Source organism: Gadus chalcogrammus, chromosome 11 (assembly GCF_026213295.1).
Source record: "Gadus chalcogrammus isolate NIFS_2021 chromosome 11, NIFS_Gcha_1.0, whole genome shotgun sequence".
NCBI lineage: Eukaryota > Metazoa > Chordata > Actinopteri > Gadiformes > Gadidae > Gadus > Gadus chalcogrammus.
In genome coordinates, this window is record NC_079422.1 from 1,355,147 (window position 1) to 1,378,161 (window position 23,015).

The 23,015-nt window shown below is 45.7% G+C and overlaps 1 protein-coding gene across 5 annotated transcripts in view; it reads right to left on the minus strand.

The window, feature by feature from the left end:
- The window catches only part of nbeal2 (neurobeachin-like 2), a 42,350-nt gene extending 19,449 nt beyond the window's left edge, over nt 1-22,901 (minus strand). For 2 of the 5 annotated variants that reach the window (XM_056602267.1, XM_056602265.1), the window contains exons 1-26: nt 22,489-22,901; nt 14,203-14,291; nt 13,837-13,998; nt 13,636-13,717; nt 13,092-13,204; nt 12,727-12,809; nt 12,241-12,326; nt 11,818-12,115; nt 11,539-11,645; nt 11,010-11,090; nt 9,728-9,811; nt 9,414-9,512; nt 8,511-9,148; nt 8,264-8,396; nt 7,749-7,868; nt 7,274-7,613; nt 4,270-4,352; nt 4,086-4,178; nt 3,523-3,694; nt 3,058-3,191; nt 2,623-2,782; nt 1,463-1,565; nt 1,103-1,268; nt 825-980; nt 349-508; nt 106-194 (exon numbers count right to left, since the gene is read on the minus strand). In XM_056602267.1, coding sequence (XP_056458242.1) covers nt 106-194; nt 349-508; nt 825-980; nt 1,103-1,268; nt 1,463-1,565; nt 2,623-2,782; nt 3,058-3,191; nt 3,523-3,694; nt 4,086-4,178; nt 4,270-4,352; nt 7,274-7,613; nt 7,749-7,868; nt 8,264-8,396; nt 8,511-9,148; nt 9,414-9,512; nt 9,728-9,811; nt 11,010-11,090; nt 11,539-11,645; nt 11,818-12,115; nt 12,241-12,326; nt 12,727-12,809; nt 13,092-13,204; nt 13,636-13,717; nt 13,837-13,998; nt 14,203-14,291; nt 22,489-22,572 — 3,915 coding nt within the window. In that variant the 5' untranslated portion in view covers nt 22,573-22,901. Of the gene's footprint in view, nt 1-105; nt 195-348; nt 509-824; nt 981-1,102; nt 1,269-1,462; nt 1,566-2,622; nt 2,783-3,057; nt 3,192-3,522; nt 3,695-4,085; nt 4,179-4,269; nt 4,353-7,273; nt 7,614-7,748; nt 7,869-8,263; nt 8,397-8,510; nt 9,149-9,413; nt 9,513-9,727; nt 9,812-11,009; nt 11,091-11,538; nt 11,646-11,817; nt 12,116-12,240; nt 12,327-12,726; nt 12,810-13,091; nt 13,205-13,635; nt 13,718-13,836; nt 13,999-14,202; nt 14,292-15,086 lie in introns of all 5 variants that reach the window. The other 3 variants (XM_056602269.1, XM_056602268.1, XM_056602270.1) reach the window with 3 other exon arrangements.
- Between the last annotated feature and the right edge of the window lie 114 nt (nt 22,902-23,015).

The following is a 23,015-nucleotide window of genomic DNA, read 5'->3' on the forward strand; positions in this document are numbered from 1 at the left end:
GTGCCTAACGCACACTGACACACTACACCTGGGATAGGCATGGTGTACCGTTACAGTAAAGGTAGCCAGAAGATCAGGACAGAAGCATGTGCCGACTGGACTTACCTTGCGACTGATGTCCAGTCGAACCGAGAGCTCTGCCCTTTGGGATAGGTAGACCACAGACAGCAGGTCCCTGAAGTTAGGACTGATATCTGCATGGGAAAAAAAACAAGAAACATTCTGTTCATGGCCATTAGCCATTTAGTCTCTTTTTAGAAGATCTCACTTTAACAACACAAAAGATATCACCAATTTAGTTTCAGTGATCGCAGGTCCCACTGGCGAAGGAATACTTTTTTTAATTACCTGTAGACATGACCTGCTTGTATAGAAAGCGCACGGTGGTCAGGGTAACGGGAATCTCTCCTATGTTACAGACCAGGCCGCAATAGCCTATGTCTCTCAGCTTCAGCCGCTGCTTTGATCGGTCGTTGATTCGCTCGCTCTTCAGGAGACAGTGGAGAACCTAAAAAACAAACAAGAAAACAATGTTAATAGAACCAAGCACCCTGAACCAATTCCTGATGGCTAATCATGCTTTCCAAACCAGTGCTCTGCATGCTACATGCAATTGTCCCAAATATGAGCATTGTTAAAACATAATAACATTTGATCTATACATTTATATATGTATAATGAAATCATTATATCATTATAATCATACATATATATATTACATGCTAAAAATAAAATAAACAGAATTATATTCTATCCCATCAACAAAGATGGCCGCAGTCCAAGTGAGCAGTAAGGAGGAGTCAGAGAGGGAGGAGCAGCCGCACCTTGAACACCCTCTCCCGGGCACCGTCCCCGAAGGCAGGGTTGAGCAGCAGACAGTAGAGCTGCTCCACGCCCCACTCCAGCAGCACCGCCTGCGTCTGCTCCTGCGGCGAGCTGCCCCTGATCAGCTCATACAGCACATCCAACGCACTCACCACCTGGAGCAGAACCACAGGTTATTCCCAGGACACCGAGGGGGGAGACCTGACACCTGTCGGGCTGGGCAGACTAAATCAGACCCAAGGACATAGGCCAGCAGGCTGTGGTGGAGCAGACCTACCTGATGCTCCTCCGCGGCGGAGAGGATGTAGGCCAGCAGGCTGTGCAGGCCCTGCTGACGAAGCTCCTCAGGGCCCCCACGCCCAAGGAGCTCTGTCAGCAGGGCCATCAGGGAGGTCCCGATGCTCTGCTTCTCCTCCTCAAGAGGACTTCCGTCCTTCTCCACGCTGTGGAGGGGATTTAGCTGACACTTTTAGCCAAAGTAACCATTCACGCACACATTCACGCGCCATCGGCGGAGTCTACCATGTAGGGCGACAGCCAGCTCGTCGGGCGCAGTTACAGTGGAGGCCTCTTTTCTTCCGACATGCATTTCAGTGTGTAGACACTGTAAACCTCTGATGATGAAGACAGTGTTTACCTGTAGTGTGTCCGGACGGTGTCCAGGATGTACTGCACGCCGTACTTGCGCTGCATGCGCTGCTTGCCGTTCTTGATCACCGAGGACAGGTACTGCACATGGGCTTCAGGAGAACACCACAACGTTTGCGTTAGGTTTGACATTTAAGAAGTGATTCATAGAAGTCAAACTGAGGAAACGTAATTTAATTGGTAACACCAACTAAACCAGCAGACCTTTGCTTGTCATCAGAGCCACGGCCTGAACTGCAAACAATATAACGTATTCCATCTTTCCGATGCAGAGTGCTCTCAGCCTTTCCGCATTTCTCCTAACACACATTTTACATACTTTATTTGATTACACATTACAAGTCAAATTTTCAGTTTCTACGATTCAGAACACATTAATACAGGTCAGCACATTATTATGTAACATACAATTTCAGGAGTACAAGAAACTTCTCCTATTCTAGGTAAATATGTTTCCTATTATTGAAGAAAGTCATTTACTAGCTGTTTGGCTCCTGTTTTTGAAAGCCCCCAAATGCAAAGTCCACGGGTCGCCAGCCTATGAACATGCCCCTAGACTACCTAACACTAACACAATATATTGGCAGTTGTAACCAAGATTGTCAATGGTTGGTATCAATGATTGATATTTTAGAGTCTTAGAGTCCTCCATAAACAGGTCAAATGGGCACGACACCTCAAATACCCCAACTGTTCCTGGAAATCTGGTGTGTTTGGAATTCCTAAAAAAGTCCTTGCAGATGAGTTAAACCATTTGTACTGTACAGTTGTGTGTTTGAAGAACTTTTCATCTGCCACACAGGGAATCTGAGCAGCAATGAGGTCCACAAGTCTGACAATTTAGAGACCTTTAAGTGATGGGCGAATGTTCATGATATGGGCTACTGACTCAAGGTGTTGAGGGGTTTCATGCAGCATGCAGAGGGGTGAATGGATGGAAGTTAGAGGACACACACACACACACACACACACACACACACACACACACACACACACACACACACACACACACACACACACACACACACACACACACACACACACACACACACACGCACACGCACACGCACACACACACACACACACACGGCAGCTTTTTCCCAAAAAAAAAAGGATCTTGTCTTATGATAACAAGACTGTGTACCTTACCCAGACAGACAGAGAAGTGGCTCCTGGACCAGAGGTTGAAGTCAAAGAGCAGGTACTGGTACAACTGGTGCAGCAGGGGGCTGTTGCCCTCGCTGAAGGCCTGCTCCACCAGTAGCTGACACGCCAGCAGGACGTTCATATCCATCACACTCCCAGGGACCTAAAGAACAGGACGGAAGGCCCCGAAACATAAGTACACTCCCTAAAGTGGTCTGTACCACAGTAAGAGGGGGGGGGGGGGTAACTTGCTTGACTTAACCATTCATTTCTTCATGTCTCCCCTCCCGCAGCGACACAGTTGGATTGATTCAATCCCATCCAAAAGGATCAAATAGGATCAAGTAGGGTTTGCTTCACCATGATTGTGTAACTTGGAAACATGTTGGATTGCAGAAGTAAAGTTTTGTTCAGAAGAGCTTCTCCTCCGAGCTGTACCTTGGCCAACATGGCTCCGATGGTGCTGGGCCCATGGCAGTGCAGCAGGCTCTCTTGATTGACAGGATGGTGACGAATCAGATTCTTCACCATCAGAAGGAAGGCGGCGACGCTGTTTTTCTCTAGCCTGGTCTCTGTCAACACACATAAGATAATGATGTCACCTCCACACAGTATCTGAGATGTAGCACCAATACAACAAAGCCCTATTTTAGATCTCAAAGTCTATCTTTCGCAAATTACAATCTCATTCACTATGTCTGGTTCATTGACCTCATCGTAAAAGCTAATTATATTACAGGGTTCTTAAAGAGCAGGTGAGGCCACATGGTATTGACCCACCACCTATCCTCTGGGAGGACCCTAGCTATTGCACCAGCCTCCTGCTACACTGCACAGAGTATAACATCACACACAACATCAGCAGCATCAAGCAGACTATTGAACGGCGGCTGAGGAACGGACCGGAGGACCTGCTCAGGGGGAGCAGCATGGCGACGCGGCCCCTGGACGAGGTGAGCTCCGGCCCCAGCAGGTCAGAAGTCTCCTGGGCCCCGGAGTCCGCCTGCTCCGCCTCACACACCTGCTCCAGCAGGGGCAGTATCACCCCCATGCCCCCCACCACATTCAGGACATCCTGCAAGGGAGGAGACGTGTACACACACACCAGAAGTAAACACAAAGCAGTCATGCTTTAAAGTCTTGTAAAAGGATTTTGGGCGGATAATCCCCTGGATGGAACGACTCTGGAATGGTATTTTCTCTGAAAAACGTTGGAGTTGAGATGTCTTTGAATGGAGTAAATAGCTGCATTAGAAAAGTTACTTAAGAAGCAGAAATAGATCGATTTTATAGACGCAACCGGAATGGAATTCTAGCAATATAGTCATATTTAAAGAGGGTTCTAACTATAACTATATAGGTATAGAGGCCCTGATGAAGGATCTGTTGATATGATGCAATGCTCCAATTCAGGAAGATAATCCCTGGATTAATGACCAGCTACACCCTGATCTAAACATAAGCACCTTGATGTCCCAGTTCACCACCCTGTGGCCCGTCAGGCGGCCATCGTAGGCATGGTGGGGGGACAGGTCCAGACACATCTGGCTCTTGAAGGCCTGAGGACAGAGGACAGCCGTGCTGTGGATGCTGGTTGCCAACAACAGTGTTTGGGGCTGCAGTAGGCTAATGACAGATTGATGGGTCTACCTGGGGCGTGTAGTAGAGCAGCAGCTTGCTGTTCAGCTCAGACATTTCTCCATCCTCTCTGAATAAAGGCACATGGTTTGGCCCTGGGAGAACAAACGAAAACGAATGATCATCTTAAACATGTTTGGATATTGACAGTGGAATATGTGTCATCATATAACTCAACTCCCACTGTGCAGTTGTGGATTTGTATGTACTTTATATTTGCATATTTCTAAGTATACAAGTTCTTAATAATAATAAGTACATTAATAACTAGAATGCGTTTCGTCCTAACAAACTGTGTGGTTGCTAAAATGCTAACGTCAACGCTAGCATCACCGCTACCTGAACGTCGTAAAAATTTGTCAAATTCTGCGGGAAAAACCCACCCAATCTGGCAACACTGCCTGCACGTCGTCCACGCTCTAACCTCAGCGTAAATCAATCAGAACAACTGAAATCGACATTGATATGGAAAAGAAAAAGAATAAAAGGTAATCGAAATTCGTTTTTCAGATAATTGAAGAAATAAGTGTCTTGATTTGTTAAATGGTTTGATCAAAGGTTATCGTTGAAAATTCATCAAGTTATGATGTCTGAAGTAGTCGAAGTGTCAGAGAAGTTACATTGACTCACATGTCGTTAGAGAGATGGACGTTTTGATAGTTTAATGGTTTCTGTAGCTGAAAGTATGCAGGAGTAGTAATATCCTAAAAAAACAGGCAAACTGAATAAAGAAAACTCTTGAAGAACCGTAGATGTGCTTTTAGTATCAACCACACTAACAATAGGCCTGGTGTGATTCCTGTTCTACTGAACTTGATAAGTGTATTTAAACACTCTCTACCTGCAGCATAGAGAGCCTTAGCGAGGTGTCTGTACAACTCCATGTTTATAAGGAACACCAAGAAATCCCACAGTTTTCCCCTGTCACTCTGCAAGTCCTGATCTGAATACAGGACTTGAAGTTCAGACCTCAGTCTCCCTGAATCAAATTGATGACCAACTACCAAAACAATATTAAACTCGAACAAGGAAATGTGGAAATTCTATTAAACTGAAACAATGAATTGTGTGTATAAAATGTACGATGAATATTCTCTGGCAATTTCGCCAAGCAAATAAAGAAATAGGTTGCAGTTTGTCTTTCAACTCGCTTGCAAAATACTCAATGGAACTGAGGACTAAATCAAACGGCATCTCAGTCTTTCACAGACCCTCCAATCATCACGGAGAAGCCCAGCGTCCAGGCCAGCCCACTCCTCCATTCACCCCCAGAGACGCTGAGCGTCCGTGGGAGGGACATAATTAAAGCATTATCCAATGACTGTCGGTTTCTACTCTATGCAGCCCTATTGAAGTCAATGGACGCTGAGCTTCAACAGGCAAACGCACTGTGACGCTACGCGAATGTATGAGAAGGAAATCAAGCCAGTCGACCTGCGATAAGCAGCTGATTCTGAACGAACTCGTCTTCGAGATGGACGTGTACTAACACTTTTTTAATCAATGAAATGTTAACTTAACAGTATATATTTCACATTCATTTTTTTAATTTTAGGGGAAGCCAAGCTTCCCTTATAGTCTTGGAGAAATCGGCACTGCTGTAGAGGGCCTTAGTGGGGCTACCTGCAGTGTAGAGGGCCTTAGTGGGGCTACCTGCAGTGTAGAGGGCCTTAGTGGAGCTACCTGCAGTGTAGAGGGCCTTAGTGGAGCTACCTGCAGTGTAGAGGACCTTAGTGGAGCTACCTGCAGTGTAGAGGGCCTTAGTGGGGCTACCGGCAGTGTAGAGGGCCTTAGTGGGGCTACCTGCAGTGTAGAGGGCCTTAGTGGGGCTACCTGTAGAGGGCCTTATGGCGCTTTTCCACCGGCGGGTACGCTTCGGACCCAGCACGCCTCAGCCCAGTAGTGAGGGCGCGGTATAACCCAGCTCAGTTACGGCTTGCGTTTCCATCGCCGACAGTACTGTTATCGTAGGGCAGGGTTTAAGCTGTAAGGCGATAGCCGCGGCAGCTATGTAATTCGGCGTTTCCACTGCAGGGTGCGGAACGGTTCGGTTCGCAAAGGTGCGGTAGGGAGGGGACGGTATAGCCCAGCTCAGTTCCGAGGTCGCGTTTCCACCGCCGACAGTACCCTTTAAGGTAGGCCGGATGTCGATCGTCGCGGCAGCTACGTAAACATCGTAACCAACATCTTCCTCCCCAAGAATGCAGAGGAACGTCTCCACCTCCTTGTTCTCCTAAGCAAGCGTTTTACGCGACATGTTAATTGTAAAGAATAATACCTCGAGGCTACTGTTGGTTTGTTTTTATCCCCACGTCGCCCGGAAGTGATGATTCTGTCGACCAATCAACGGAGGGGGTGTGTAGCTAGAATTTCCCGGGACCCTTTCAGGCGTCTCGTCTTGTTTTCAGTACCGCAACGGAGGAGTACTGAAAACGAGGCCAAAACGGGTACAGCTAAGTCCGGGTCACGCCCACTTTTGGCAGTGGAAACGCAACCCGTACCGCACCTTTGCGAACCGATCCGTTCCGCACCCTGCAGTGGAAACGCGGCACTAGTGGGGCTACCTGTAGAGGACCTTAGTGGGGCTACCTGTAGAGGGCCTTAGTGGGGCTACCTGTAGAGGGCCTTAGTGGGGCTACCTGTAGAGGGCCTTATTGGGTTACCTGTAGAGGGCCTTAGTGGAGCTACCTGTAGAGGGCCTTAGTGGGGCTACCTGTAGAGGGCCTTATTGGGTTACCTGTAGAGGGCCTTAGTGGAGCTACCTGTAGAGGGCCTTAGTGGAGCTACCTGTAGAGGGCCTTAGTGGAGCTACCTGTAGAGGGCCTTAGTGGAGCTACCTGTAGAGGGCCTTAGTGGGGCTACCTGTAGAGGGCCTTATTGGGTTACCTGTAGAGGGCCTTAGTGGAGCTACCTGTAGAGGGCCTTAGTGGCGCTACCTGTAGAGGGCCTTAGTGGAGCTACCTGCAGTGTAGAGGGCCTTAGTGGAGCTACCTGTAGAGGGCCTTAGTGGAGCTACCTGCAGTGTAGAGGGCTTTAGTTGGGCCGGCCAGCAGCGCTTCATGGCAGATGAAGGCGGTGCCCAGCAGACCGTCCAGAGAAGTGGGGCTGCCCCACTCTGTGTCTTGCAGCCCCGCAGGAATGGTGTAAACCGGGTAGTCCCGCGGAGACCCCCACTGACCCCCGCCCCCAGCGAAGGTGGCCGGGAAGGACTGGGAGCGGGTGATGGCCGGGGCGTGGGCCGGGAAGGGAAAGTCGCTTGGGGGATGGGAGGAGGGCGTCGGCAGGGTTGGGGACGTGGAGGTGGTGGTGGTTGTGGTCCGGTGCCCAGCGGAGCCGATGCAGCAGGAGGTGAAGGGCTGGAGGAGGAAGAGGAGGAGGAGGAGGAAGGAGGAGATGAAGTGTGTGGGTTTGGTGTGTGTTGAATAATATATTGAATACATTAATCTATAACAGCAACAGTAATAATCCTCCTAATAGTATGAACTGGTTACTTCGTTTAGAGAGGGGAGGCGAAGTGGTGCGGTCTTGCGTAGTTCGCCGTCGATGTAGATGTTCACCAAGTTCTGGCCGAAAGGACGGCGCCCGGGGATGTGGACTATAGCCACCGCATGCTGGGGATACCAAAGGTACAGTGTTCCTGTTAGAGACGAAACACCTCCATAGCTAACAGACAACAAGCATATGGCATTTAGCATACTAACAGTTCACAGAATAATCAGTTTGATCAACTTGTAAAAGGATGTTAGGAAATATTAAATGCTGCATTGCTTACATTAAGAAATTAAGAAAAAGGAAAACTTTAAGGTACGTATGATTTTAATATCCTAACCTATCTATGTAAAATAATAAAATGTACGTTCTGACAAGTGTGACATCCTTATATACTGTATGGCTATTACAACCAAGCAAGGTGTCAGGAGACAAAATGCAAAGTGGTTTAAAATAGGAACTGTAGAAATAAAAGATTCTTATGATTATACTGTGTATTATTATGATGTAACTGTACCCAGCAGCAGTCTGTTAAGGGGTTCTCTGGTAAAGGCACGGCCATGTAGTCTTTCTTTGTACAAACAGCCACCACCAGAATGCCCTCCATGGTGAAGAAGGCCTCCAGCCCCGTCCCACTGGCTGTGAAGAAACTTGACATGACAAACGGGTTACGATGTGCTCGTCTCATGCGCCATTTCTTCAAGCAGACATCAGACCATGTTTTCTCATCCCTCCATCTTTGTGCATGCCTTGCCCTGTGGTACCTGTAGAGCTGTTTCCGGCGGGGTCCTTTGCCCATGTGGTTCTGTGCTGTAGTGCCAGGTGGAGGGTTACTAGAGGCGTGATGCGGTGGGAACTCCATATTGAGGCGCAGCCAAGCGTGAAAGGCAAAGCCACTGCCCGGCCAGCGGAGGACGGAGGGCACCATGATGCCCGCCATAGGGGGCGTGAGATCAAAGTACTGCAGCGCATTGCTGCAGCCCTCGCGGGCCGCCATGGCCGCCAGCACCCTGATAACGCGGCCGCAGTACGGGTGCGTCTCCGTCGGGCCGTTCTCCTGGTCCCGCGCCGGCCTCAGCAGCCGCAGCAGGCTCTTCAGCTCCTCCGGCCGCAGACACAGGGAGCCCAGGTCCTGCAGCAGCCCCAGCAGGGCGTCGGCACACTGCCGGTCCAGGCGCTGGGGCCGGGACAGCACCCTCAGCAGGGTGCCCACCATACCGGCCTCCACGGCCACGGTGCGGCAGGACAGGGGGCCCCCGCACACGGATGCCAGCCACTGGGCCACCAGCAGCTGGAGGTCGCGCTGGGCCTGGAGGTCTGGCAGCCACTGCAGCAGCAGCAGCAGGGGCTGGTCGTTGCTGATGCCCAGGAGATGGGCGTGTGCATGCTCGCCTTCCACGGCCTGGGAGGGAGAGACGGAGAGATAGACAGACACAGAGAGGATGTAAGAAGGGCAGCAGGTTTGAGCCCAACCAGAGATGACAGAGTTGGTGAATCAATACATGGTATTTGGTAATGGCCCACTGTGCGTTTGATTGGAGGGCAAACAAACTGATTTAAAGTAATGCTTATTAGAGCAGGGCAGACTGTAAGGGGAAACTCTTTGTCTGTGTGCATGAGAAGACGATTCCGTCAGTAGTGCTAATGAGGAGGCGTATCCTAGTCACCATGTCCATCAGCTCCTGCAGCAGCCTCTTGGTGGGCTGACCTTGGCTCTTCAGCACATCAAACAGCTGAGAGTAGCCGATGCGCTCCTTGAAGACCTCCTGAGGGTGGGTCGGGGAGGGTGAGGAGAGGAGACAGAAATAGGCTGCAGAAGAGCTACTCTGCTGGGGATAAACACTTGACACACTTTCACCCCATGATTTGCAACAAGAACATGAGTGTAACGAAGGCCTGATGTTGGGGTTTGGTGGAGCAGTGTGTTAGCACCTTCAGAGAGTAGAGATCAGGGCCAAGTCTAATGGACATCGACGCTTACCTTAGCGGAGGGAGAGTTACTCATTATGGCTGTGAGGACACTTAAGGCATGGACCGTGATGCGGTCCGATCCTCTCTCCCACACCTGCTTAGAGGGAGGGAAACATGCTGTAGAGACAAACTGCCAGAACTGCTACATGATACTGTGATAAGGTGTGACAACCTGAACCATACAGACCAACATTACATTAGCAGGGGTGATCCATACCAGATGGAGGTATCACGGAATACAGAACGGAATTCAAATTGAGTTTCTATAAACTTGTGAATACGAGTGAGTGTTTCCCAGCAGGATCTTTCCCCACAACATAAAGATTAGAAGCGGGGTAAAGCAGAGGACACATCAGCCATGTGGAAGGTCCCAGCGTGCAGAGAAATAATGACAGAACACTGAGGCAGAGAGGGAAAGAGAGAGAGAGAGAGAATACAGAAATTCTGCACCAAACATCAGCCCAAAAGAAACACAAAGTCATAATGAAAACCATACAAAGCTACACACGAGTAGGCCAACAACCTGGAGAAACACAGACAAACCACCAGGACCACCAACCGTTACTCATTAGAACACGCATTACCCACCCAACATGCACAGACAACAGTCGTCCTCATGCAGGAACAACATGCCTTCTGGGACCTGCTGGGCCTGCAGGAAACTTGACTTCTTATTGGCAAATTGGATGTAAATCAACAGTTGCTAATTCTAGACGGATTAACGTAGATTAAAATTAATCTCCACATTTCAAGGTATGTGAATGCATCCCTCAGGATGCATTCACATAGTCATGATAATAATAATAATGCTGCAAGTATGTACATAACCAATGCCTGATTAATGCTTTATACTTTTCTGCTCTGTAGTGGGAACTAATGTACAAAAATTGTACACATTTTTTATGTTAAATCAAATCTATTTTAAACTTTTTCTGAGGGTGTATCTCAGTCTTTTTATATCCATTCATATATTATATCAATCTTCATTAGACTTTTATATCGAGGGCAAATAGAGATGGTCAGATGAGAGACTGCCAGCTATGCACGTCCTATGTATCCACACAGTCGCTGTGCGCGTCATGGTTTGCTGTTCGTGTGAGCCTGAATCGAGTGTATGAAATCAGATTTCCTGTCCTCGGTTTCCTGCTGTAAGACCTCTGAACAGTGTGTCACGGAAGGGGAGGGGGAGAAGGCCAAGTTTCCTGCTCACAGAGCAATACCAACACCATGGGAGCGAGGGGGGGGGGGGGGGGGGGGGGGGGGGGGGGGGAGGCAGCAGGGCGGGGCAGTACCTGGTCCATTTCCACCTCTGTAAGCAAATGTGTGGCGAGGTCAGACACACGCTCACTTTCCGGCCTGCTACTCTGATAGAGCTACAGGACACACACACACATACACACACACACACACACACTTAGACAATTAGGTCACTTGAAGTGTGTGAGGGATTCAGAGCAGCCATTGAGACGGTTCACTGTCTTTTCACACTTATTCTTATGCACATAAACGGCATCACACTTCAGCATGGTTATGTATGGGCCTAGCCACATGATGCACTCTTCTACATGGACCACGTAGACACAGTTCACCTGACCATGAGGAGGGCGTCAGGGAGCTTGGCGATAAGAAAATGCACATAATTAGGAGTGACTGATCGACTGGAACATGGACAGGCTCACAGAGAGACTGATAGAAAGGCTGACAGAGAGGCTGACAGGAAGGCTGACAGAGAGGCTGACAGGAAGGCTGACAGACAGGCTGACAGACCACAGGCTGTACAAAAATAACAATGTATATGTGGGGAGGGGGGGGGGGTCTGACCTTGCTGTTCTGAACCAGCCTGAGGATGTGTTCGAAGCAGTTGTTGTTCAGGAAGACGGCCTGCAGCGCGGGCCGGTCAGAGCACTGCAGGATCTCAGGCACCGCCGCTGCATAACACAGGATAACAATGAGACACTTGGGAGCTGGTATTGTCTAATATATATCTAATACCAAGAGAATAAGCCCCATCCTCACGCCTTCAGCTAGAAACTGACTCAGAAAAAAAAGGGGACGTTTTGAATCTGCTTCTGAAACATGCTCCCTGTATGAGGCCCGTACTCAGCATGTGGCTCTGGAGGATGATCAGACTGTCCTCCCAGCTCGACCCGTCCTGCTGGCCGGTGCCGGGCGCACGGTTCCAGTTGAGCAGCGTGAAGTAGCCCTCCAGAATGCTCCTGATCTCCACCTGCCGCTCTGCAGGGCTGCTGGAGTGGAGAATGTGGATCACCACTGTCAGGCACTGCAGGGTCAGCCTTACGACCCGGGGGTCCTTGGGTTCAGGTAAGCAGCACCACGCCCGCAGCAGGCAGAACAGATCCTCCACGGAGTGAGGCGTTATGGAGAGCAGGCCGTTCCTCTGAAACATCCATAACAACTATGCAAAAGGCTGCTTGCATTTGTGTTGAGTACCGTGTTTTCTGAGTCAAACACTGATAAAAAACGGACAACACATATCAAATGGACTCCTAAGATTATACATACCTTTGCCCCACATAGGACAGCCCCTCGGAGATGAACCAATTGGATTGTGAGGAACTCTGGAATCTTCTCGCTGTCCTGTAGGCTTTCTGTGGACATGTAGAAGTCAAAAACAAACTCAAACTCACTGTGCTTTTAGTTACAAATGGAAATGTGAACAACAGCAATAGCACCTGGGTCAAAGTATGGGTGTAATAACTCCTGCTCTGTCGCCAGGTATTCAATAATGAGCCGAAACATTCCTCAGCTTGTTCAGTAGGGGGATGTAAACCTGGGACAGACTAAAACTTGCCATGGGAAGATTTCCCAGATGGTTAAACAGATTGCCGGAGTTAGAGCGGTTCATAGTGATAATAGAAACCTGATAATTAAGGAGGTGGAGGAGTATGAGAGTGGAGGAGCTGAGGGTTGGAGGAGTATGAGAGTGGAGGAGCTGAGGGTTGGAGGAGTTTGAGAGTGGTGGCAGAGGAGCGGAGGCGTGGGTCTCACCGTGGAACAGGGTGGGCAGCTCTTCGGGCAGGGCCAGAGGGCGGAACTTGTACTTGTTCCTCTCCAGCAGACTCACCTCCTCCCTACAGAGAGAGAAAGCAGAAGTTACTGCACTACTGCTTACATTACTGAGTCAATGAATGTTGGCTCCTTACCCTGGAGGAGTGTCTGTGTGCCAATATGTTTGGCATGCGTATGCATTGTGCGTGTTGGCATGCGTGTGTGTGTGCATATATGTGTCCGCATGAGCCAAGGAGTGTCTCTTTTGGCGGTTGTGTAGGGTGCAACTCCACAACATTCCTCTCCCAGAGACATTCTTCCAGGCGATCCCTCCACCATCAGGCGGACCCGGGCCACACACATACCCGGCCAGGCATCTCCTCCACAGCTGATAAGGATCGAAAAGGCCCTCGCAGAGCAGCAGCCCATACTGCATCACCGCCTGCAGAGGCTCCTGCTCCCCCACGCCCTTCTTCAGCTGATGGACAAACGAACACAAACCAATCTTAGCAGATATCCACCTCATGGCTTACGAGGCAGCCGGGACATTCCAAAGACAATGAAGGACAACCACACACCCACTTCTCTATTCACTGTAAACTAGTTTTTTTACTCGCTAAGGGTGTGTGTGTGTGTGTGTGTGTGTGTGTGTGTGTGTGTGTGTGTGTGTGTGTGTGTGTGTGTGTGTGTGTGTGTGTGTGTGTGTGTGTGTGTGTGTGTGTGTGTGTGTGTGTCAGACTGTATATCATATCTGCGTACAGGTTGTTTGAACCTGCAGCAAATGATCTAAAGTGCATGAAATATTGGGTGGCTTGGGAGATCCAGGCCATGTTATAAATCACAAAGGAAGATATGTTATCTCCCCCTGTGTTTACAATGTTGGCCGGTGTTTATACTGTTGGCCCTTACCTGGTTTAAACAGTAATTCAAAAGCTTGATAGTTTCAAAAACAAAGCCAGGTGTCTTTTCAGCATCAATGTTTTCCATATTCCTGTAGAAGTGCAGGAATGCAACGGAAAACATTGGTTGGTGAGAAGCTCCAACAAAACTGAACGTCATCCTCGTTGTTTATGTTGATGATAAAAAGGAGGAAGATGACCCCAGTAATACCTGCATACAATGAGGAAGAACTTGATGAGCAGCAGTGGATGGGGGATGCTGCTGTCCTGCTCAGCCCCAGAGAGGTGCAGGGCACTGTGCCATAGCTGGGTGCTGAGGAACACCAGGACCTCTCTGGGCAGCAAGGGGACCTCGGAGCTGTCCTCCTCTAGCCTGGGAGAGAGAGGAAAGGAGATGGATGTTCAAGGGGGAGCTGGCTTCAAACACTTCCTGCCGTCTATGAATATCAGTCAAAAATGTGTCAATATCTCCAGCTGATGCCAGGGTTCATCTAGCAGATATTGGTCACTAGCAAAACGTTTGAGAAAGAGGTTGGAGTTGATTGAGTGTAACATAATGGATGTCAGCCCCACTCACCTCCGGGGCTCCAGGGAATGCACATCTATAAGCCTCTCGAAGGACGCCACAAACGCCTCCAGCCACTGTTGCAGAGAGCCCACATCTTTCTGCAGGAGGGCAAGAGAAGATATCAGATTCCTGAGTCCAAAAACGGCTGATTATGGCAATGTTTGTTATGGAGTGAGGAGAAAGGCCTCAGTCAAGTAACTTTCCACTCTTTCTGCACAAAGGCTGGCATGGCAATTACCTCAGCACAGTTCGACCAAAACTGGCTCTAGTACATCAACTTTTACCTAAAATATTATGTCGTAGCACAAACAAAGTTTGCTTTAAAATCAGATGCTGTGAAGAGAATCTGTTATTTCCATTTTTGGGTGAAGAGTTATCACCACACTTATCAGTGTCAAAATTGCAGCATATCCTGCCTCCTCTCCTCTAACAGAAGGCTTACACACTAGCAAAAAAGCAGTAGACTTACATATTTCAGTGCACCAGGGAAAAAGTTCAACTTGAAAGAGCTGATCCTATTCAACTTAAAGACTTTTAAAGACCCAGACATGATGAAGAGCAAATAACCACTCAAGGCATTGGGTTGGGGTGCATCTTTCATTTCAAAACGTGTATCTGGATGCTGTAAAATGCTGCAAAAAATGTAAGTTTAAAGTTTCAAAAAGATTGATGATTGTTTCCCAAGAGCCAGCAAGTGTGATCCGGAACAAAGACAATTCATCCGTAGTGCACAAATGACAACAAGTCATCACACTTCCCAAAAGCTACACAGCAACTACTTTGCAACTGGGCAGATGTTGCAGTCGAACAGAGCTGGTCACATACATAAAACCCCAATACAAAAACCACCCGCATTATTCGAGAAGCGTTAGTCCTTGTTTAGTGTACATTACCAGCTGCTGTTCACTTGGAGATAAGTCCATGTTTCATTGTTTAAACCAGAGCAGAGAGCCAGGGTCATTGCAACCAGGTCACGATGAGCGCTACATACAAACTCAGCACATCTCTTCAGCAATACTGCATTTCCTGCACCCAGAACAACGCATCTGACACAAGCTACAGACCAGGAAATACAAAGTCACTTAAACTGAAGCTTATTTCCTATACTTTAACCCATCCCCCTGAAACACCCTTCCTCTTCATTGGTCTGATACTAACTGTGACAGAGGACATCAATTTCTAATTTAAAATGTACATATACTCAAAATGGAATAATTTTATATTGAACTGCCAAGAAAAGTGCACATCTACTTTTTTTTGCTACCGAAATAACATTAGTTAAATATAAAAAGTTATTCACATTGCATTTGGTATTGTACCAAATAACACTAGAATTGGGTTAAGGTTATGCTTTGACTCAAATTCTACACATGCATATCCAGAAGGACAAACAGTGTGAAATGTAAAATAGGAAATTGCTTAACATTGTGTTGCTTAATGTTACCTTGGTGTGGGCAAATCCATAGGGGAAGATGCAGAGCTAGAAGACGTTGGAAAATCTCTCTTTTGCGTAGTTTCTTCATCATGAACGATGTGTGAGTTTGAAATAATAATTATTATTTGACAATCAGCGCATATATAGGGCCAACAGAAAACAAATAATGGGAAAATGTCAAATTTTCAGTGACAGGAAACGTCTGATACGCTATACTACGATACGCTATACTAAGATACGCTATACTAAGATACGATATACTAAGATACGATATACTATGATGCGATATACTACAATACTGTATAGTATGAGGTATAGCCTACTATGATACGTATACTATTATGCAGTTTACTACGATTCGGTATACTATGAAACTGTATACTATGAAACTGTATACTATGATACGGTATACTATGATAAGGTATACTATGATACTGTATAGTAGGATACAGTATACAATGATATGATACTGTCATGACCCCACTGGAATATTGAAAACGGCTCTCTGTGTAGGCAGGAGTCGAGACACATAAATGGTAGAAAACCACAGCTGGCAGGCAACTAGCTTCCGGCCACGTGAGTAGTGACTCACCTGGGTTCCTGACGAGCTCTGGTCCTTCTCTCTCTTGTTGGGGGATAGCCCAAGCGTTGGGGTAAACGGTAGCTATCCCGTTCAGTTATTGTTTGACATAACATACACAAACACTTGACAAACATAGACGATAAAGGGGCGGTCACGTTCCTCCTCGTAGGAATCCTTAATTCGGGCATTGTCCTTGTATGAGGGTGAATAGGCTTTGCATATTCTTATGGTTTATGAATGTAACGTCTGGGCACCATGCTGTCTATCCAGACACCATCTTGCTTCTGTCCGCCATCTTGGATCCCTCTGGTGACCATAATCAAGGCCAATCAAGGGAGCCACTCCCACATTTAGCACGACAACCAGTTACCCATCAGCTTAACATTACCCAACAGTAGGATCGTGACAATACTGTATACTACGATACCGTATACAATGAGGGATACTATGATAAGGTATACTATGAGGCATACTATCCTACATATACTACTATATGGTATACTACGATATGGTATACTATGAGGTATTTTCTGATACTGTATTTTCTGATACGTATACTTTGACGTATACTACGAAACGGTATGCTATGAGGTATACTATGATAAGGTATACTATGATAAGGTATACTATGAGGTATTTTCTGATACGGTATACTATGATATGGTATACTATGATACGTATACTATGAGGTGTTCTTTAATACGGTATGCTACAATACCATATACTACGATACGTATACTACGAGGTAAACTATGATATGGTATACTATTATAATGCATACTATGAGCCTGAGGTATACTATGTACGTATACTACGATACGGTATACTATGAGGTATTTTCTGATACGGTATACTATGATACGTATACTATAAGACGTATACTATGAGGTATACTATGATACGGTATACTATGAGGTATACTATGATAAGTTATACTATGAGGTATTTTCTGATACGTAATAATATGATACGTATACCATGATGCATATACTATAAGGTATACTATGATACTGTATACTACGATACCATATACTATTATACATATACTACAATACGGTATAATGAGGTATGCTATGATACGGTATACTATGAGGCATACTATGATACGTATCACGTATACTACGATACGGTATACTACAAGGTATTTTCTAATAAGGTATACCATGATACGTATACTATAAGACGTATACTATGAGGTATACTATGATACTGTATACTACGATATAGTATACTATGATATGGTCTACTATGAGGTATACTATGATGTAGTATAATAAGAGGTATACTATGATACGGTATACTACAATACACAATGATACGATATACTACGATACGGTATACTATGATACAGTATAATTTGTTACGGTTTACTACGATACCGTATACTATGATACCGTATACTACTATACCGTATGCTATGATACTTTTGCGGCATACTATGATATGGTATACTATGATACGTGTACTACGAAACGGCATAGTATGATACACTATGAGGTATACTATGATGCGTATACCACGATACGGTATGATACGGTATACTACGATGCATATACGGTATACGGTATACGTATATGATAAGTATACTACGATACAATAATACTATGAGGTATACGACGATACGGTATACTATGATACGGTACACTTCGATACTGTGTACTACGATACGGTATACTTCGATACTGTGTACTATGATACGGTATACTATGAGCTATAACAAGGTCAGACCTGACCCTTCTCATTCCCCAACATATCCTTGCCTATTATAAATACTGCAGACTGAACGTTTTAAATCAGCTTTTCACTAGGATAATACAAAAAATCATAATTCGATTGTATAAAAAACAAAAACAAAATAGTGCACACAAATGTACATCTGTTGCGTTGTTTCTTTTAATCAATAGGTTTGTCTAGTTTGGTAATCCCTACTCTCTCCAGCCATGCCGTGATGAGCCGTGCAGCTGTGCTGTTCTCTACTGCTTGGCATTCTGCTTCACTCCAGCTTCCTGTACCAGTGAACACAAAGAGCACTTTCAGCTTCCTGGTCGGCCGCTCTGTTGGTAGACAGGGGAGATTAGGGCTATGTAGAATTGCTCTGTTCACTGTTTGTTTATTTCAAATAATCATTATTTTTGAATTTCTGCAGCAGAAGAACCAGGAATAATATTGCATAAGTTCAGTTTAGAAGCATGTGTCATGATGGTAGCATGAAAGGATTTCAAAGCAATGGCACTGCTGTGGAAGGAGGTTTTACATCTGCGTTGATCACGTTGCAGCGCAATTGTCCCCGTGTCCATCTCTGTACTATAAGCCTAAATTACAGCAATTTTCAGCATCTTACTACACAATAATAGCAGCCCCACTGTGGCAGGATGACACTCCTGACCCTTCATTAACAGGAAAGGGGGTTTATTCGTTTTATTCTTTTGTATATTTATTTATTTTACTTCACTCATGCTTCACGCAACAGAGACAGTAGTTTGAGTTTGGGTTACAGGGAGGGGCTTGGGGCGGTGGAAATTCATGTTATTCCGGGCCCCTTTGCCTTCGTGGATACAGTACTGATGATACTGGAATTACTATTAACAGAACAGGTCTGCCAGTAGAAATACAGACGGACATGTTTTCACAATAGCACTGTCATTCTACAGAAAACATTTACTTGTATCACTGGCTGCTTTATGAAACCTTGAGGCAAGGGTAGTAAAACAAGTTCTCTTTTCATGTAGGTCCATTCAACTTGTGGAAACCTTGACAGGATAGGACCAGTGAGTGAATTCTCCCTGATGAGGTGATGTAGGTGCTACTGGAAATGTCTGTACCTGAATGTAAGGCACAAACATGTTTGTGCCTTACAGAAATATGAAATATGAGCCACAGAAATATGAGCCACAGCTACCATGTCTATCCTTTCTATATGGTTCAAAATATTTTTTAATACTGTCTACTTGAGGAAAACTTGGTCAAGATAATACTTAAATGCTTTGGCAAATAATAAGTACAAGTATTTGGATCAATTTCATTTGAACTGAATATCCCATGAAACCTATGTTGTATAGCTATAGCTGTCTCTTCCAAAAGCCTTGCCTTAAAATAATCTGCTTGAGGCTGGTGTTGGCCGTACTGTGTCTACTATTTTCAGCATTAGTTTCACACTTGGCTGCAAAATAGCACAACTCAGCTCAGTGTGTACAAGATTGTTGCATGGATTTCCATATTAAGTGATTCTTTCTATATTATGATGTAGTGTAAAATATGTTCTCCTTCTTAGTCTTCATTGTGTTTATGAGAAAATAGACTCATCCAAAATCATGTAAAGGGTGTGTGATTTATTGCACACTCAGGGGAGACAGAGCTCCTTTATCAGTGTCAAGCCTGTGCAAGTTTGGCTTTTTTTTGGTTGCAAAAAATCTGAACGATTGCAAGATGCAGCACCAACTGGAACACATAGAAATCAATGAAATGAGGTCCAATTCCGTATCCATGTTGTCATTTACTCTCTGATGTAGGATACTCCATGTACTATCTGGTGTAGGCCACCCTCTGTAATATCTGATGTAGGCTACCTTATGTACCATCGGATGTAGGATACTGTACTATCTGATGTCGGCTATCTACCCTATGTACTATCTGATGTAGGCTACCCTATGTACCATCTGATGTAGGCTACCTTATGTACCATCGGATGTAGGATACTGTACTATCTGATGTAGGCTATCTACCCTATGTACTATCTGATGTAGGCTACCCTATGTACCATCTGATGTAGGCTACCTTATGTACCATCGGATGTAGGATACTGTACTATCTGATGTAGGCTATCTACCCTATGTACTATCTGATGTCGGTTATCTGCCCTATTTACTATCTGATATAGGCAATCTAGCCTATGTACTATCTAGTGTAGGCCATCTACCCTATGTAACATCCGATGTAGGCTATCTACCCTATGTAATATCTGATGTAGGCCACCCTATGTACTATCTGATGTAGGCCATCCTATGTACTTTCTGATGTAGGCCACCCTCTGTAATATCTGATGTAGGCTACCTTATGTACCATCGGATGTAGGATACTGTACTATCTGATGTCGCTTATCTACCCTATGTACTATCTGATGTAGGCTACCCTATGTACCATCTGATGTAGGCTACCTTATGTACCATCGGATGTAGGATACTGTACTATCTCATGTAGGATACCCCATGCTGTGTATGTAAGCATGTAGTAACTTGCAGCCCCATCAGTATTGGAAGATATGTGACAGAATTTTTTTTTTAATACATGATAATACAAATTAATCAATACTGCACAGTGTGATGGTTTGCATTCAAAGTGAGAGATCATATGAGACACAAAATGACATATTAGCAGTATCAGAGGTCTTGCAGATCACGCATTTAGTCTCAGATGTGTTTGTTTATGACTCAAAACAAGATGCCTGTTCCAGACCGTTGCCAATACGAAGGGATTATTGAGAGCAAAACGTAACAACGTGTGGCTATTATTAACCCATTCGGGATTATTTGGGTTCATTGATTTGCAGCCAAGGAATAGTCAATGTTTGCATGACTAACCTGAAGGCATGTGATGACTGTACAGCACTCTGTAGTAGAAGATGAGTCCACATCAAGACTTATAATGTGGTACTCTAAATGTGAAATTAGATCACATTAGGTAAAAAATAATATATTTCTTCTTGCCAAAATGGCATAATTACTTCAGAATGATTCACTCTGTTAATTTTATTTATGTTTGAAAAAAGGTAACTACAAAAATAAATGCAGCTTCAAAACAAAATATTAAAGCCAGTATACCCTGTATAGTGAGAAATATCTTGCCCATGTCACAATATTTAGGGCAAGCCCATGTTGGAGTTGATGGATGAAGAGAAAAACAAATGGTTGTATAGACAACTTCATAAAGCCCAATGGGCGAGGAGGTCCACCTCGCCCATCTGATGCACCACATGTACACACACCCACAATGGAACAATGCAGACTGCTTGACAACTTCTTTGAAGGTTTTGCAATTATTCCACACCCTACAAAACAGTCAGAAGGGCCTTTTGTTTTAAAGTGAGAGGTTCGGGAGAACAGGTTTATGAAGACCTTTTTAGATGTGTGTGTTCCGCTGAGGTAAAGAAAATCAAAATTGCAAAAACCCATAACCCGATGCAACTGAACAAATAACTTCATAGGCAGAGCACACCAAGCAATTTCCTTTGACCCGAGGGGTTGGAAGCATATTGCGACCTCGAAAAATATGCTTAGTTATTTATCATTCTGTGACTCGGAAATCGGCCCATCCCTTCTCTCATCATTAGATTTGGACCAAGGAGTTAACAACTCTGACACCCACAGCTAATCACTTATGATCAGCTTTCGTCTTCCAAAGAGACAGAACAATTAGGCTACGTATCTTCAGTTTACGTTTTGTCGTTATAAAGAGGAATTTGTATCGTCGACACAAGCCCAATGAGAAAACCCGGGGTAGGCTACTATCATCATGATAATGATGAGACCCCGAATGTCTCGGTCCCACACAGATCGGTTGACACATGTCGAATACAAATAAATAGGCTACAGAGTTTAAAAATATATACACGAATAACTCCCCAAAAGACTTACGTCAATGGTCTTTACACATTACTATATATGACAATAGTAGCAATAAATATCGACTGGTGGGAGCAGGCAATATGTTTAAAATGCGGAATCTCACATCCAGGAAGTAATGGCAGCTATAGTAACAACACCTGCCCTGCAGGTAACGAGAGCCTGCTGCAGAGAGACAGACATACAGACAGAGAGTCCCCAAGCTGCTCCTGGGGTCTGTCTGTCTGTCGGTCAGCAGAAGCAGCATGGGGACTGTCTGTCTGCTGGTCAGCCTTCAGACAGACAGACAGACAGACAGACCACAGGAGCAGCATGGGACTGTCTGTCTGTCTATCTGCTGGTCGGCCTGCAGACAGACAGACAGACAGACAGACAGACAGACAGACAGACAGACCACAGGAGCAGCGCCGGGATACTTCCAAACCTTTAACATACAGAGCCTGCTCTTGATGTAGCATAATTCCTGCATGTGCAGGTAGGCCTTCATCGATAGAGAATTATGATTTACTTGGGGAGTTCATGACTTAAGTAGGCTACACTGACACAACGATGATGGTTTGGTGTACAAACAAACCATACATCGTATCTCTCCAACTTCAGGATAACAACCCCAGCGCCACAACAGGTGTCACCGTCAGCTCTTCCGCACTGTTACTCACCTTCGTGTGGTACAACATCCATAGCTCTAATAGCCGATCATTGGATGCCATTCTTCTTCCCTTCTTTCTCTTTAAAAAAAACATCAAACTTTTACGCGTGTCCGGGTAGCAGATGGAGGAGAAGTCGGCTCCAAAACATAGGACGCAAAATGTTTTGGAAAATTCCAATACAATTCAAAGTGCATTTTCGATGAAGCCTGAAGTCGTACAGTAAAGATAAAAACGACGATCGGTCACGATCGGTCCGATTAATTAAATGAGAGTTCAAAACGAAATTGATGTTAAAAAAAAGAAGTCTTAACAGCCATGTCCGCATTGGCCTCGAGCCTACTGGAGCTGCTGGCCTGAGGAGAGGAGGAAGCGAAAGACGCGCCTCAGACACGCTCTACGACATGTTGAGAACCACCGTTTGGACAGCCTGGCGAGTGAACTGAACATTGCATTTACAGGTAGGCCTACTAGGCTCATGTTCTTAAAGACACACACACACACACACACACACACACACACACACACACACACACACA